Genomic DNA, 12,222 nt, shown 5'->3' with positions numbered 1-12,222 from the left:
TTAAGATCATCGTTAGAAATTAAAATTTGTGGTTTTGCAGTAGTAATGATGTTACTATTAAATATAACAATTAGTCTGGAGCCAATAACAAGTGATTAGGGGGTAATTTGTCTCATACGTCTCCCTAAAGGCCAATCCATAAATCTATCACACTCTTCTTTTTCTCTTATTGGCCTCTGTTCATGCATTTTAAATATCATACAGATTTGATTATCAAAATCAAGCAAAGTTTACCAGGTACTAGTTACTCAACCAGAAGGTTTAGAAGCATATAAAACAACATTAATTTTTTACTTTGACAGGTGAACTAATTCTTTGTGATAATGATGTTAGTACAGTGTTACACTATTCGGTAGTTCAAATCGGATATGTGATTTCCTGACAGAAAAAAAAGTTCCAGAAACAAAACAATGTCTGAGCCCGGGTTCGAACCGGGGACCTCTAGTGTGTGAGACTAGCGTGATAACCGACTACACCACCCAGACTTTGATGTTCATTGTTAGACATTAAAATATCTATTACCTAATAAACATCTGATAGCCGACGTGAGTTAACACATTACGTAGAAAAAGAAGATGACCAATCATAATCACGATCGAACATGTAACTTATGTAATTGAAACTAGGGAATACGCATTTTTCGTTTTAAGAACGTTTCAATTTGTTCAACACGTTACATACGGTGAGAAACAATTTTTTGGGGAAGCCTCATAGCAAAGCTTCAAATTTTAATTTAGAAAAACAAAAAATCAATCAATAATAATTATAATAATTTACAAGGACAACTTTTGTCTTAATATTACTTGATCAAGAACAAAATTTTGTTTTTACCAATCAAGTTTAATGTTCCTTTTAATATCTTGAAGTGGCCGACGTAAGTGTCTGAGATGAAGGCTCCGACGAGAGGACATAGATTAGTGAAACCAGACCAAAATGTTAATGACATTTGAAGCGTCGACTTGTTCTAAGTGGAACACTTTGGTTAGATAAACCATAAAGTTTGGCAAGAGAAGAAGAAGAAAATTTTCGAGATCAAGACTGACTTGATCATGTACAAACGATATTACAAAGTATATAAAGACTCAATGGTTACAAAGATCTTCCGAAAATATTGCAGAAGATATCTAACTAGTATTGACTTAGTTGAGGAAACTTAGTTGATCTCTTGTTCTTAATGAAAATTGCTCTTAAAATATTTTCGGACAAATTTTTTTTTGCCTATTTAGGTTGCAGAAATGCACAACATTCATCCTCACTTACTATTTTGCTATTAATGAGATTCAAATCTAGATCTTTTTGCCCTTTTCTAAGTTTTAATTTTTTTAAAAAAATAATAAAACGAAAATTGAAAAAAAAAACAAATTTGTTTTACAAAATCAGAAATCTAATATATTTATGCAATAACTCTCTTTAAAAAAATGGAAGATAAATATTAGAATATCATATGAATATTTGTTTAAAGAAAATTTCTATTTTTAAAAATATTAAAATGGTAAAGATCATTATGACGATTTTCTTTCTAAGCTATATATATATATATATATGTTCAGCCAAAACAGTAAAAGTCAGATTCATTAAACTAAACATATAGTCTTGAGAGTATAATTTTGCAATTATTGTTTATTTGAAATTGCTTTAAATTGATAAATAACATATAATAAATTGTAAATTTCCCATTTTGTTTAATAAAAAAATCAGAAATCTAAATTATATATCTCATTTAAAAGTAATAGAAAATAAATAATAGAATATATTGCAATAGTTCTTTGAGAATATCCCTATTTTAAAAATATTAAATTTCTGTAGACCATTTGTTTCACTTTTTTTTTTTTTTAAACGAAAATTAGAAAAAAAAACGGAAATCAAATATTCATTGATTTTGATTGTGACTTCGAAATCGGCACTATATCTAAAAATTGGATATGAAATTTAAATTTTATATGAATGTAGGTATACTTTAGCACTATCAATTTGTAATGGTATAAATTTCACCCCATATTTAGAGGCTTTCGTTAAGGCCCATTATTAGTTGGGTGTATACTTAAAAACAGATCGAGGAGGAGGACTTGGTGCTGTGATTTCTTTAGGGTTTAGAAAATGTGGAGGAACGCAGCGGCGAAGCCTGAATACGCAACAGAAGACATAGCCGTGTGGTGGGACATGAACGACTGTCCAATTCCCGAGGGTTATGATGCTCGCCGGGTCCGTCCGAGTATAGAAGGCGCGTTCAAGAAACTAGGCTACTCTGGTCCTGTCTCCATCACGGCCTATGGCGACCAAACACAAACCCCTGCTCACCTCCTGCGAGGGCTCTCTTCCACTGGGGTCTCTGTTGCGCATACCATGTCCGGTTAGTCCAATTGCTACTTATCGATCTCTGGAATTTAGGGTTTAAAATTTCAATTGCTACTCATCGATCTCTGGAATTTAGGGTTTAAATTTCAACTATCCCTAGATCTCTGGAATTTAGGGTTTAAATTTTCAACTGTTGCTTTTTGAAACAGAGAGCACAAGCTCAAGCATGTTTTCGGATATGGTGATATGGCGAGGTCATCGTCCTCCTCCGGCTACAATGATGCTCATATCCAATCAGGTGGCAGATGTCTTCTCTTGGGATCTGGCCAGGCTACAACAACACACCAAATACAACCTCTTTCTGGCTTATTCAGTTACTTCTCATATATGGTCAGTCCTGCCCTCTTCTGCAGAGTGGCTCTGGAAAGAATTACTAATGTCCTCCGCGGATGAAAAAGTTATCTCCAGTAAATTACGTGCAGCCGACTTTTATTGCAAGTCGTGCGGTTACCAGGACGAAGGCGTGGTGAAATTCCGGAAGCATCTTTCGAGTAGAGATCATGCAATGAGAGTAAGCATCCTCTCTCTCTCTCTCTCTCTCTCTCTCTCTGCTGTGTATCATCTTTTCTTACCTGTTGTTAATCTTTTTATTCCACTCTTTGTCCAAGCAGGAGATTAGAAACCCTTGTGATTGGCAACTTGACCCTATAACGAGGATGTGGGGAAGGAACTACCAGGCCAAGCCTGAACACGCGACAGCTAAAATAGCGGTGTGGTGGGATATGAAAGACTGTCCGATTCCCGAGGGTTATGATGCTCGCCGGGTCCGTCCGAGTTTAGAAGGCGCGTTCAAGAAACTAGGCTACTCTGGTCCTGTCTCCATCACTGCATATGGCGACCAAAGACGAACCCCTGATCAGCTCCTGCGTGGGCTCTCTTCCACTGGAGTCAATGTTGCACATACCATTCCCGATGTTACATACACGCGCATGTATTCGGATTTGCATAAATGGCAAAAGCTTAATCCTCCTCCGGCTACAATGATGCTCATATCCGATACTACGGACGACTTCTCAAGACCTCTTGCCTTCCTTCAACAATTGACAAAATACAACCTTTTTCTGGCTTATTCATATAGGCCTTATAAAATGTCAATCCTGGTCACCTCTGCAGAGTGGCTCTGGGACAGCTTACTGGCAGGTATGTTTGTTTGTCCTGTCCTCTCATCATCATCCTCCAGTTACTTACTTGCTGAAAGCAAACCTAATTTAATTATTCCTGTTTCTGAGCTCTAGTTCGTTTTGTTTTTTTCTTCTTTAGACACAGTTTCAGAGACAAGAACACACTTTCTTCAGAGGTGCAGTGAAGAGGGCGAAGAATCTACCGGAATGTTTTATTGCAAATTGTGCGATGATTGTGATTGCAAAAACCTTGATGATTTCAGGAAGCATCTCTCAAGTAAAGAACATGCACTCGAAGTAAGCATCTTCTCTCTCTCTGTCTACTTATATCAGTCAATACATTGTTTCATTGTCTACTAACCATTTGTGCAACAACCTGTTTAACTTTTTCCACTCGTTGTCTAAGCAGGAGCGTAGATTTATTGAGTCTAAGCAATTATCCGAGTACGAGGCACAACTATCCCGAGAGGCAAGTTTTCTTAATGTTAATTATAGATTTTCTACAGAGAGTAGTAAAATGCATATATATTTATCCGATTTCTCTCGTAAACATTAAGGGGACACCGAAATATGAAATAGAAAGCGTGAAATTTGTTTACTTTTGACTTTTGTTTTTGCTTAAAGGCTTTTGAGTACACCCACTAACTCACCACAATTTTATGTTTCATATATATATATATATATATATATATATATATATATTGTAGGCAGTAATAGACAATTTTCCAAAGAGCAAACGTTTGAGGAAAACATTTTAGACGGGCCTTCGTTTTCATAATCATTTACTTCTTGCCAATCGTGGAGTTCGACGTAGATCTCAAACCTGCAATAAAGAGTACTGAAATGACCACCGGGCAACCATCTGGCTGAGACGAGTGTGAGACATGATCAGCCGCCTGCATCGAGAGTGGGAAATGAATTCGGTTGTGTTTTCCTTCTTATGTTTCGTTTTTTCTCTTTGTATCATTTCGTCGGTTTGAACTATTTATTTTCCATCTCGGTTTGTTTGTTTATAACAATTAAGTTAAATTCTATTATTAACGAGCGAATGTAATCTCTATATATTAATTAAGAAGTGCCGATCGAATATATAATATTACTTGATGTACCAATCAAGTTTAATGTTCCTTTGAATGTAAAGCTTGTCAATATACTCTTTGATAGGTCGCGATGCTTCCATGTACCTCCTCATGTTCTTCTCAACAGATTGATCTGTTTCATTGAGCCGTAACAAAAGCTGATCCCTCGTCGGAAGTGTATACATCACTGCATCCGTGTACGCGGTTGTGGCAGCGTCTTTCAACGAATAGTCATCTGCGATCAAGAATTGTTCAAAGATGGCTCGGATCAGATCTAAGCCTTGTCTGACTCGTCTTAGATTACACGAATGGCTTCCCGGTGTTTTGACCGTTTCTTTCTCCACGTCTAGGTCAAGAATGTTCTGTAACGTGTCGAAGCGTTTTTGACGCCTCCTCCAAGTCCTTAACCTTAGCGACATACTCCAGCTCCGCAAATTTGAAAGCAAATCCAAGGCAATTGAAGAGTACAGGGTGACTACACGCACTACAAAAATCATCAAGCCTCATCAATCCATCTTCTTCTTCGGTGATCTCAGATCTTTGCGTGGTACACACGGCGCGTTGACTCTGGCTGGCGTGGTGCACACGGCGTCTTCGAACATGTCTTTTTCCTCCTCTTCTTCGTCTTCTACTTCTTCTTCCATTGCTTTCTTTCTCTCCTCGTCTTCCTTATAAAGCTTCGCCACGATTTCTGGACTTTCTTGAAAACTCTCTTAATTGTGATGGGTCAGAGGAGTAACTTATTTACGAAGAAATTGGTAAAGACGTGTTGTGTGATTCTGAAAGAAACGTGAAGACTTGCGACTTTTTGTTTTGGAACGTACGTGTATGACTATATATATTGATAAATTCTTGTGGGGATTTTTAACTATATATAAAGAATGATTAATGGCTATAAATGTTTGCAGCTATTTTGTGAAAGAAATAAGATCATATTTTGCGTGATCTAAAGTAATTTTACAAATATTGAGATTCGGAATGTTTTTTTAGTTACTACTATAAATTAATTATTTATTGAAATCCACAAACCATTAAATTGTTAAACTAGAAATGATATTTAGAAAAGAAAACAACTTATTCCATGAATGTTGAGGAGATTTTGAGTAGTTTTTGGATTATAGATTTTAGCTTTTAGATTTTTGTTTTTTGTTTTTGGATTTTACAAAAATAAACAAAATAAATAAATAAAAATTTCATAGAAGAAATCTCAAAAACTCAATGAAATGAGATGTTGGATTTCATTAACAAACTGTTAGAATCTAGATTGCCAATGTTAACAATGCATAACAAATATATGATTATGGGAATCCACTAACATTTTATTATCGTTATATCTTTGCAGAATTCCTTGAAAAGATAACTTAATTGAATTACTAATTTTTATATACATTAACAATTTACATTTTACATCAGTGGTCAAACAAACATTAACTATTTCTTACTTATTGGCCTTTGTTTTCCATAATGACTCCATTTGTTGGTGATCAGTTGTTACTTAACAAAAGTTTTTTTGTGATGAATATATATACAGTATTCAAGTCCTTTGACATGTGTTATTTGGTTATGTAACTATCATTTGGCTCATTTTAAATTTGAAAATTAAGCAACCAAAGTTTTGCACTAAAGATATATATGATTGATATATATATATATAATAGTTTTCATAATTTTGAGTTCTAAAAATGGTATATTCTATTAAAGAACAAATGTAGTTTACTTTTTTTTTNGAAGTGTCAATTATGAAGTTGTTTGATTTTTCACCATGTTCTAAACACATGTTAGTTGTTATGGTACCATTTTTTTAAAAGAGGTGTTTCATAAGTTTCTAACTTAAAATAAATTTAGCATTTTCACAAAACAAAACTTATATGTTCATATCCAATGAATTCTAGCAACAAGACCAACTATCAGTCTAACAATATATTTATATAGAGTCAATTATAACCTTTAACATGTATATTTCATAAATTGAGCAATTTCAAAGAAGACTATTCTTATAATCATAATTTCAACACACTTGTCATCTTTTCTTAACCATTAAAAACGACACCTATTTTTAATATACCATGGTTATGAAATTCAAAATGATTTAACGAACAAACTCTAAACATCAATATTTTCATCCCAATTGATGAATCTTCCATATTCTCTAAATACATAAGAAAATTTTAAGTTGTTGTTTATTAATTTATGCTACAAATTTATATATAAATAAGAAAAACAGTTATAATAGTATTTTTGGTCACCGTTTGGCTCTTACATCATAACTAGTTATAACCAAAATGTATAACTTGAATTAGTTTGAGTAATAAAGTAACCTTATCAAGTTAATTTGAACACACTTTGTACTTCATATAAATCCATAATCTCTTGGAAGAGATGCATGACTGTCTTTTAAAGAATGCAAATGTGTGAACACTGACTCCCACAACTACAGAAGCTTGAGTGGCTTCCACCCACTAACTAACGATGTTCAAATTTTCAGTCAGAATGATCTTTGAAATGTCTTTGGTGGTGTGGAAGGTGCTTCATCCCACTGTTTGGGACAGACTTTCGCCAAGAATTTCAACATCTTGTTTGAAAATAAAAAAAAAAGGAATGGAGGAAATGGTGTGTCCGACGTCTTGGGAGTTCAGTGCCGCAATGGTAAATGAATTTCTGCTATCCTTCCTCTCTTCCTCTTTGATTCCATAGACCTGCCAAGGAGTTGATGCCAAAAGGATATCTGCTTTTTTTGCTGATACTGCTTCGATCTTGGAATGATCTAGCTTATGTGTTGAAGTGGATCAACGTATGGACGCTCCTTCTATCAAGCACACACACTAGGAGCGGAAAAGAGTTCCATGAGTATTCGGATTGGACTTGTAGATTTGGACAACAATATGGTAGTTCATATATATTTGAAATCCTGATATGGTTGTGGAGCAGCACTATGCATCTACTGACAGTTATATACATATATATATATATATATATTTTTTTTCTTTTGCTAGGCTTGCATAGTTAGGCGTGACAATGGATCTTCGACATTGGTATCGAGAGATGGTTTGGCCCAAGAGGTTGATAATCTCTTGAAAGAGATGCATGACTGTCTTTTCAGGAATGCAAAAGAAAAGAGAGACTCTTGTGTGGAAGAGGTTGTGGACTGGGAGCAGTTCCTCAAGGCTCTGAAGAAGAGGCGACTAATTCGAGCTCCATGGTGTGAGGAAGAGAGTGTCGAGCTGGAGATCAAGAAATGATCCGGTGGATTGGCTAAGCATTTTGTGACCCCCTTCACTGATGAGCTACTCAAGATTCTGAAGGTTTATTGTATGTTGACCTTCAATACTCTCTGGCCCTTGTGTACATAATGCATTATTTCTTACTCCAAATGACTCGATTTGGGCTTTCGATATATGAGCGGATCACGAAGTCATGAAAGTGATTAGGTGGTAGACGTTTATCAATCTCTATATCTTGAATGCAAAACCGTGCTGGCTTAATCCAACATAGAAAATGCTTTTGAATTTTTGTTGGTTTATGGTTCTAAATCTCTCAGTATTTTTGCTATTAATTTATTTAAGAGAACTTTTGTTAACCACCAGCAAATTTCGTGTCATTACTGAAAGCTACAAGTAATAAATATGGGTTCAAATGATTTTAATAAGATTAACGATCATATCCTCCTTATTCGTTCGCTTTGTTTCATATCCTTCTTCACAACCTGGAGATGGAATAATCCAATGCATCTACCAAGAAATCTGTCGTTATATACAAAAAAACACAATTCATTAGTGACATACATCTTGTTTTGAAACAAACAATGATTTTAAGCAATATTATACGAATTTTTACCTGCATCGTCTTTAGTGAAACACATTGGTGGCTTTATCCTGAAAACGTTCCCATGAAGTCCTCCTTTTCCAACGAGAATGCCAAGTTCTTCATAAAGAGAAAGGAGAAAAACATTTTGGTTGACCAACTTCATGCTTTAATACTTGTAAAATTGATGCATTTGGCTTTAATGTTGTTTACCTCTAAGTTGCTCAAACAAGACAGCTGTTTCAGCCTTGGCTGGTGTCTTGTCTTTCTGGTCACTCACAAGCTCGATCCCAACCATTAGTCCTCTTCCTCTCACATCTCCAATGACTGAAACCAAACAGAGACGGGTTGTAAGTAAAAACTAAGTAATGATCTGATAAAAAAAAAAGCTCAAAATATCGTTCTGGTACTTACTATCATGTCTTTTCTGCAGATCTTTCAAACGTTGAATAAGGTGTGAACCAACTTCAGCACAATGTGCTTGGCGTTTCTCCTTATCAATAACGTTTAGAACAGCAAGTCCACCAGCTGAACAAACCGGGTTTCCACCGAATGTGTTGAACAGAATCTTGCTAGCTAAAACACTCGCAATTTCTGGTGTAGTCACCACAGCTCCTAATGGCAATCCATTTCCAATCCCCTGTGAATAGAACCGTGCCAATATATGTAACAATATATGTAGTCAAAGATTGGATAACAGAGCAAATGGTAAGAACAGAGCAAACGGTAAAGAACAGAGTAAATGATAACAACTTCCTTTGACAAACCTTTGCCATAGTGACTATGTCCGGAACCACATCTTGAGTCTGGAAACCCCAATAATGACTTCCTGTTCGGCCAAATCCAGTCTGGACTTCATCGGCAATGCATACACCACCAGCGTTGCGTACAATCTCATAAACCGATTTCAAATAACCAGGAGCCAATTCTACAGCTCCTCCGACCCCCTGAAGTAAAAATGATAATGGCATGGTGAATATTATGCTCAAGCTAGTGCTAAATTTCACTTGATGGTTTGTTCAAACAAAAACCTGGATAGTTTCTGCGATAAATCCAGCTACTTTTCCAGAGGTACCATACTCGATGTGGTCTTTCACATCTTTAGCATAAAGAGAACCATCAGAGCCAAATACTCCACGGTATGGATCTGGATTTACAACGTGATGTATTTCCCCCTGCACAATAACAGAATTGGCAAAATAATGTTACAAAAAACATTATCCAGAAAACTACATTGCAGAGACTTTGATTCTGATGGGTCTAACTCTAAGACGTGGGTAAAGGTGAAGTAAAATACTCTGCTTGAAATTTCAGAAAACAATATGGTCACTCAAGCGCAGAGACTCTAAGTTGAATGCTAGAGATCTATTTTGTTCGCATGAGCTATAACAAGGAATCAATTCGATTATTTTTTCTGTAAATGAAATTTTTGGGAGAAACCTGTGGTAATGGGTACTTCCATGTGTTAAGAGCTGTTAGTCCAATAGTATTAGAACTTCCACCATGATAAGCATTTCTCAACGAAATCATCTCAAGGCTACCAGTGTAAAGCCTAGCCATCATCATTGCTAGCTCATTAGCTTCTGAGCCAGAATTTACAAAGTACACAACCTGCATCCAAAATCGTGAAGCTTGCTGAATTCTCGAAAAAAACCTAACTTACATCATTGTTCTCGACTTGCTTCAGACTTCCATCAAAATAAATCTCAAGTACCTTAAGATTTCCAGGCATCTTAGCAGCTAATGCTTCAGCGAAATCGCCAATGGCATGATGCAGGTATATGGTCGTAGCGTGCTGAAGCAGCTTGCTCTGTTCCATAATGGCATTTAGAATATCAGGATGGCAATGACCGCATGAGACAGTGACTATTCCAGCAAATGCATCTAGATATCGCCTACCACTCTCGTCAAACAAGTATTGCATCTTCCCTTCAACGATGTTAAGCTGCAGGACAACAACAAGATATAATCAGTATTATCAGATCCAATTAGGTCAACAGCATGGATCATGAAGCTGAAGAAAACTGCAATCAAGATCAAATCTATTGTTAACGTCTAAGGAGAAAGGCAGAGTTAAACTGATCAAATGCCACACATCATTGACGACTAGAAAAAGCAGAACCCTGAAAAATTGATCATAACTTATGCTACAGTTTTATGAATTCGAAAACCCCCAAATCAGAAATATACGATCGGTCAAAACCAACAAAATCAAATTTTCAATTCGATATCAGCAAGAAGAATACATCAAATCAACGAGATGATGAACGTACAGGCTTTTGGTAGAAGTGGAAAAGAGAAGGTCCGAGAAACTTCTTCCGTTTCTGGAAAACTTCATCGGCGGAAGGACCGTTATACGGACGCGGCTGGTGATCGAACGGCGGAATCTGCGGCGTAGAAGTGGAGAAATCAGCACGGAGTAAGGAAAGCGCACGGCGATGATGAACACCAGAAGAACTCGTAGCTCTATCTATGGCTCTCTTCAGGAGTTGTTGACACTGTATCGCCATTTTTGTGTTGTTTGTTTGTACGGAACAATAATTAGAGAGATAATGACAAAGCTGAGCAACAACAAATCAATTATATACAACTGTCGTTAAGATTAATACTAGTGAAGTAAAAGGAGAGTGATTAGGGTAACTAAGTTAAAAGTAGGATTATACAAGGAATCCAAAGATTTTACGCTATAATGACGTGTCACTAAAGAATCTTGGAAAAAGGTTCGTGAATTGCTGACGTGTCACTGACTAGAGGCGGAGTATCCAATATTATCCTCGTAAAATTATTAAATTTAAAAGATTTGGGTTTTATATGAATAATAATAAATAAATTAAAAAAACTTTTATTCTGCCGTTACTGCTATCGTTTGGGACAAAATTTAAATGTTTATATGGCTTACGTTTTATCTATAATGTTTTTGAGTTCATTATATGAAGAAAAAACTGTGTTATACTTTATATACTTAAGTAAAATATGGAAGAATTAGACGTGTACATCAGTATCACAGATTCACAAATGCAAGGCAAATCATGTTGCTATTAGAGCTGTCATCCATAACAACCAATGTTGTCGCAAACTCAAAGATTATAAAAAGGCATCTCCATCCCGTCCAATGTCTTCACAATTTTTTAATAATTAATTTTATTTTATTTTAAGATGAAAATGTCTTCACAAGTAGACATTTAAAACATTTAAAAGATATTTTTACCTCCTCTAAAGACACTTATCATAAAATAGCATTAAAATTAATAATTAAATTTGTTTAATGTCAATTACAAGAAAATGAGGAATGGAGATGGTCTAAAAAGGCTAAAATTCGTATCACAGGTTTGATGCAATAATAATTGAAAACAGAAATCAAATCCGATGTCAATATCCTGAAGGGTACCCTCCTTTTCTTGGATCACTTACTGCCACAAGCTTACTCATTCCACCCGAACTTTTATCGGGTTCTTGAACCACTATCAACTGAGATATCGTTCCTCCTGCGATTGGCGCTAGGACATGACCTTTCTTCTCCAACTTAAGTCTTGTCTCTTTGGGAATCTCGAAATGGTCATTATACACTGTTGTCCAATTCTCATACTGAGCTTTGTTCGGAATCACCTGTAAATCAATAATGAAGTTACAAAAGATTAGCTTTAGTTATGAACAAAGAACAAGAAAGTTTCTCATTTTGGGAAGAAGGGTATAAAAACCTGGTGGTAGATTCTTGGAGCCGCAACGGAAGAGAGAGGATCCATGTTGTGGACGAAATGATTCAAGAAAACTTCTGTTGTACCGGCGATGATGTACATTCCTCCGCTCGCACCCAATGCGGCTTTTACTTTACCGTCCTGTGCACGCCAAAGCAGAAAACAAAAACC

The 12,222-nt window shown here is 35.8% G+C and overlaps 3 protein-coding genes, 1 non-coding gene and 1 pseudogene across 5 annotated transcripts; 1 reads left to right on the top strand and 4 right to left on the bottom strand.

The window, feature by feature from the left end:
* TRNAV-CAC lies at positions 412-485 on the bottom strand. Its single transcript has one exon. It is a non-coding gene; the product is annotated as a tRNA-Val (tRNA).
* Positions 2,022-4,538, top strand: LOC104720886. Of its 2 annotated transcripts, XM_010438785.2 has the most exons (6): positions 2,098-2,350; positions 2,505-2,866; positions 2,967-3,495; positions 3,616-3,773; positions 3,886-3,945; positions 4,184-4,538. In XM_010438785.2, the coding sequence occupies exons 1-6, from the start codon at positions 2,098-2,100 to the stop codon at positions 4,232-4,234; spliced, it is 1,413 nt and encodes a 470-aa protein (XP_010437087.1). In that variant the 3' UTR covers positions 4,235-4,538. The 2 variants fall into 2 exon arrangements, with proteins under 2 accessions (XP_010437086.1, XP_010437087.1); XM_010438784.2 differs by lacking the exon at positions 4,184-4,538 and having other exon boundaries at positions 2,022-2,350; positions 3,886-4,076.
* On the bottom strand, positions 4,496-5,224 carry LOC104720887 (annotated as a pseudogene).
* LOC104720888 (alanine--glyoxylate aminotransferase 2 homolog 1, mitochondrial) lies at positions 8,090-10,912 on the bottom strand. The gene is made up of 9 exons (XM_010438786.1): positions 10,630-10,912; positions 10,071-10,301; positions 9,797-9,967; positions 9,388-9,531; positions 9,124-9,303; positions 8,771-8,996; positions 8,570-8,683; positions 8,390-8,476; positions 8,090-8,295 (listed from the first exon to the last, which is right to left on the bottom strand). Exons 1-9 carry the CDS (start codon positions 10,864-10,866, stop codon positions 8,252-8,254), a joined length of 1,434 nt encoding a protein of 477 aa, XP_010437088.1. The 5' UTR covers positions 10,867-10,912; the 3' UTR covers positions 8,090-8,251.
* LOC104720885 (gamma-glutamyltranspeptidase 2-like) lies at positions 11,684-12,188 on the bottom strand. The gene is made up of 2 exons (XM_010438782.2): positions 12,055-12,188; positions 11,684-11,962 (listed from the first exon to the last, which is right to left on the bottom strand). Exons 1-2 carry the CDS (start codon positions 12,151-12,153, stop codon positions 11,726-11,728), a joined length of 336 nt encoding a protein of 111 aa, XP_010437084.2. The 5' UTR covers positions 12,154-12,188; the 3' UTR covers positions 11,684-11,725.

The sequence above is a fragment of the Camelina sativa genome, chromosome 11 (assembly GCF_000633955.1).
Source record: "Camelina sativa cultivar DH55 chromosome 11, Cs, whole genome shotgun sequence".
NCBI classification, from domain to species: Eukaryota; Viridiplantae; Streptophyta; class Magnoliopsida; order Brassicales; family Brassicaceae; genus Camelina; species Camelina sativa.
Note: the sequence above shows the minus strand (reverse complement) of the source record. Positions and strands in the feature narration are given on the sequence as shown.